At 34.6% G+C, this 5,207-nt stretch overlaps 1 protein-coding gene across 1 annotated transcript in view; it reads left to right on the forward strand.

The window, feature by feature from the left end:
- The first annotated feature begins 367 nt into the window (after positions 1–367).
- Positions 368–5,207, forward strand: part of LOC116349228 — a 25,705-nt gene continuing 20,865 nt past the window's right edge. The window contains exons 1-2 of the mRNA XM_031780567.1: positions 368–498; positions 769–824. Coding sequence (XP_031636427.1) covers positions 805–824 — 20 coding nt within the window. The 5' untranslated portion in view covers positions 368–498; positions 769–804. The remainder of the gene's footprint in view (positions 499–768; positions 825–5,207) is intronic.

Genomic DNA, 5,207 nt, shown 5'->3' on the forward strand with positions numbered 1-5,207 from the left:
TTCAAAGTATATGAACAACAAAAGTCCATGGGAGAAAGATTGAAATGAAAAGATGAAAGAGATAGAGAGAGAGAAGAAAAAAAAGAGAAAGACAGAAATAAAAGAACCGAAACAAAAATGAAAAATGAAAGAATAATAAATAAACACAACAAACGCTATGGTAAGCCATCGTACCGAATGGATGGTGCGCTGCGGTTGAGACGAACACGATGACGGCACAAACGGTGTACTGAGATTACTGTTGTTGTCGCTCTTCGGTCGGCTTTTCTGTTACACCGAGAGAGTTCTTGATGGTGCTGCTGTTGCTGTTGCCGATGAATGGGTATAATACAGCAATCGCAATCGAACCAGAGCTCAGTTGATTCTTTCACATCAAAGTAAGTGGATGCGTTTTTTTGCAAACACAATACTTTTCAACAAATTTTCTACGTGATCTTCATTTGGAGTAACGTTTTTTTGTTTCATTCATTCGAATCGCTTCGTTTTTATTATATCAAGGTTCGAAATTACAAAAATAATTTTAAGTAATTTTTTTTTGGCTTTTTCCATTCAATATGCGGCTTGTGCTCGAACGTGTTCATTTCAAATTTTTAAAGTGAATTTAGTGAAAAAAGCAATCCAGTGTATTTCCAAATTCTTTTTTCTCTTGAGATTTTTAAAATATTTTCCATTTTTTCACGAATTAAATTTTAAACCGAACAAAAAAAAACCGGGACTGTGAGATTCGCACATTTAAATAAAACCTCTTCTTTTTTTCTTAACTTGCAGTTTTTGATTGAAGTTGAAAACAGAAAAAAAATTATAATGGAAATTAAATTCTTAAGGTAACAATTTTAATATCATATTTTTTTGTGCTTATAAAATTTCACTTGTTCTTTTTCCTTCTTTTGATCATCTTTCCTACCTCCTGTAATCAAATTCACTTTTAGTTGTCGACAGAATTGTATTTAAAATTAATGGTCCGAAACAGCTGAACGCACCGAAGAAAGCAAAAAAATTGATTTATTTGAGGTGTAGAGTGTAGAGTGTGCATTAAATGGCACGTTATATATTTATTTTTGTTCTCTTCTCCGGTCGACCGCGGTCGTCTATGCGGTTCACAATTTTCGCGTCATTTATAAATTATTGATTTCCATTTTATGTGTTTTTGTGTTCAGTGACTGTGGGCATCTCTCTCACCAAAAAACACCGTTCGATTTCAATTCTTGTTCCTTTCTTCCGTTCACTTTATTCACATTGTAAATTTGATACGATTATTATGACGTTATTACGATGGCCATTTACGTTGGTTGTCTATTCTCGATGCGATATGAAATGTTGTTTCACGTTATTTATCCACAAAATGCCGCATGTTTTATGCGCGAATGATGTCGGTCTGTGAAAATGAAGAGAAATATAGAAAAAAAGCACCAACAAGTAATGTTCTTTTTTTTACTCCTCTCTACTATCTGGTTGAAATCGAGCCCGTCTCTATCGTCAGAGTTCACGGTTCGTGTGCACTTTTTTTGCCTGCATAAAAATGACTCACACCACCATGTCCCCATACCATTCGTACATATAAAAATGCGAATATGCAAACCATGCACTTGAAAAATGTTATGAACTTGAATTTATGTGAACCTACATACTCCGGACACGCCACGAGTAGACGTGCATCGTACACAAGCGGCACAAAAACCACAGTCATTCACATCATCGATTGACTGAATCGGTACGTCCAAAATCATTCGAAAAATTCGGCAACCGTTGCAACATAAAACACATTTTGAAAAAAAAGACGAAGAGTTTATTCTGCGCATTGGCTTCAATCACACACACTGCACGTCTGCACACATGAAAAGAAGATGAAAAAAAAAAAATATTTAAAAAAAACTGACCCGCAATATGAACGCAGTAAAAAATGTGAAGCAGCCAAATCATTTACGAATTAATGCCAGTACAATGCGCTGTTTTATCTCGTTACATTTTTCCGGTGCATATTTTTGGCATTTTTCGATACATAATTCGTTTAGCAATGGCCAATTTTTTGTTGATGGCTTTTTTGAGTATGCTGTTGTTCTTGTTGTTGATGTCAATTCTGCGCGTTCTTCAATCGGATTTTTTTTTTTGAAAAATCAAAAGGTTTATTTAAACATTAAAAGAGCGTCAGCATCAATTTATAATGAATGAGAATGGAAATTGTTTTGTATGCAAAATACCAAATACATTGATCTTGTTGGTCTGTAATTTATTTTTCTTGGTCGCTTTCATGAACTAGTTCGATATATGGCCGGGCCGGTTCACACATTCGTCGAGAGTTCATGGAGTCTTTAATCCAGTTGAAAAAAGAAAACGTGATCCAAAACATAGTACAGTTTATTTCGATAAATTCCCATAGCAGACGGGATTGAAACATTAAAACGGTACATTTTTTTTTCGATAATGATGAGAATCACAAAGCGACAATGAGATAGATAACGAACGCATCGCGTTTCACATAACATCGCAAATAATTTCGCTCTCTCTCCTGTTCTACCTCTCTGGCGCGAAATTGTCTCAAGAATAAAGGTATATTAATCTCAAAGCAATATATTTAAGTTTCGGTTTAAAATCACCAGAACGAATCGCAATCACGAAATTAACAAACGAAACATTGAACGAAAAAAAACCGGCGGAGAGAAGCAGGAAAAAAATATTGTCACTGCGAATTCGTTTTAGTGAATTGGTTGTGGAATTTTACTGTTTTGTGCTTCTCTCGATAATTAGCCACTATTGACATATAACGTGACAAAATTAGTGCCTTTTGACGCGGTGGTTTCTTGACACTTTCATTTCATATGCAAATTAAACCCTGATAATACGTTTAATTTTCTAATAATTAAAATATTTTGTTGTATAAAAAAATAGGTGATAAAAAATTTTCTCCAGTTGATGATGGAGATTTTATCTAATGAGTTAAGAAGAAATAGAGTTGAACAAATCATAAAGATTCGTTTAAAAAAAATTAATGCAAATTCTTGCACGGGTAGTAAAAAAAAACACGCAACGATGTACTTCGGTGGCTCTTGTTCGAGCTAAAACAAATCAACCATTTAATGAGTTGAGAAAATAAAAAGAAGAAGAAGAAAAAAGTGCCCCGATAACATATCATTTATATGCTGAATCAGCGTATAATAGAATTATACACTTGTTCAACACACGCTATTTAATTCAATTTCAAATGAAGAACGTGAAGCCGAAAAAAGTACCAGCCAATTCTTAAGTTTGATGTTGTTTCTTTTTTTAATGACAGCATGTTTAGCAACATGAACAACTAAGTAGGAAAAAAATTGAGTGCTATATGCTGTGTGTGTGCTATAAGCAGGCGAAACTAATTATATGACTGTGTGTATTTGGCTAATACACTGTTTAGTGCTATGCCCATCATTCATTAGCCGTGCTTTGTACGACTTGTGTCGATGAAATTACTACTTTTGACCGTTTAACATCAAATTGTTCGACACTCAATGATTGTCTAACAGCGTGTTGCCGCTTATATTTAACAATCTATCTTCTTCGCTCTCTCACTCTCTCTCTATCCCTTCATTGGGTTTCGTCGTGTTCGTCAGGTTTATGTGCCTGTTGGGCACTTTGCAAAATGATCTAATGTCGGTAAATCGACAAAATGAGAGAATTTATAACGTGCATTTCCGTTACCGTGGCCAGCGGTAAAACAAGAGATAAATTATTGCAGTGCGGTCTCTCAGCTCAAATCAGCCTTAAAATTGAAAATGAAATTTTTCTATTGTTTTTTATCGTTTGATTTATGGTATTGTTGGACGCTTGTATTTTTATTATTTTTTATTTTTAATATGCCATTAGCAATTTATTAATTGGCATAAAATCTCTTAGAATATATATATATCTATATCGGTTTGATTGCAATGCGTGAAAACGCTATTTCGATTCTATTTTACATCGTGAAATTCCATTGGACAAACACACACACATATTCACAACATTGCAAAACATTTTCATTTCGTTTTGTAATGCAATAAAATCACTTTTATGGCATATAAATTCTAATCATGCAGAATAGATGCTCTGCATAACGCAACAATAACAACGACCGCAGAAGGCAAAAACAAAAACGAACAGTAAAAAGAGATTGTTGCTAATAGGATCTGAATCATAATGGTTTATGCGAATGCATTTGATTGGTTCACAGGAATGATCATTGTCGAGCATATCATTGTGTATTGTAATTCAAGGTCGTTTGAACGAATCGTACATTGTACGCAATTGCACACCCATGCCAACAATGTTCATCAACCCGACCATGAGTCAATCGTATTGACAGACAATTGTTGAAAAGAATAAAATGATACAAAGTGCTAAGAACGAAATTGCATGCAATATATCAGAGGGAGGATTGGCCTCTTCTCTATCTTTTTCTCTCAATCTCTCTCTCTCTCTCTCTGGATGACGCATTTTCAAATTGAGATTATTATCCAAATGCAAAAAAAAAATGTTTTGGCTTACCGCTCCGCAAAGTCGTTTATTTTATTTGTTTTTGTTAGCGATAACTATCAATAAAAATCGTTTTCGCATTCGGATGTGAATTTTCTGATGTTGGCTTTCGTAACAACATGGTACAATAAAACGCATTTTCCAATGAGAACATTCGCAAAATGCAAACGCATTAAAAATACAACGTCGCTAACGAATGCAATGTTACATAATCGTATTGAATTAAGTTGAAAAAAATGAAGACAAAAAAAGGAATCGTTCGTCATGTGTAAAATGTGTGTGCACATTGAACGTAATTTTTCTCGTTCTCGTCTCAAGCAATGCACACACACACACATAGTTTCAATTTGAGCGATTCCTTTTTTTTTCTCGTCGCAATGTATGTTTTTGAATTTGGAATGAGCAACCTCTTGGATCGAATCTAAAACGAAGCATCAATTGTATTGTATGCAACGCAGAATAACTCTCATTCGGTTGTTGCTAGATAAATCAGCATATGGATCGAATCGCGTCAAGGTACAACCACGACATTTCATGTGCACGACGCGTTCAAATCGTGTATTGGCCGTTGCCGATATTTTAGCTCATCGTATTTTAATCATTATACATTGAGAATATTTGAGGCCGTGGTTCATCGAAATCGAAATGGCTCTTGGCTCAATTTCGAAAATTAATACCTTGGGATTTTGATGTACGCTACAGTGCTCTGCTAGACGACA

This window comes from Contarinia nasturtii, unplaced genomic scaffold (genome assembly GCF_009176525.2).
Source record: "Contarinia nasturtii isolate CC-2019 unplaced genomic scaffold, AAFC_CNas_1.1 Cnas_scaffold_2806, whole genome shotgun sequence".
In the NCBI taxonomy this organism is placed as follows: domain Eukaryota; kingdom Metazoa; phylum Arthropoda; class Insecta; order Diptera; family Cecidomyiidae; genus Contarinia; species Contarinia nasturtii.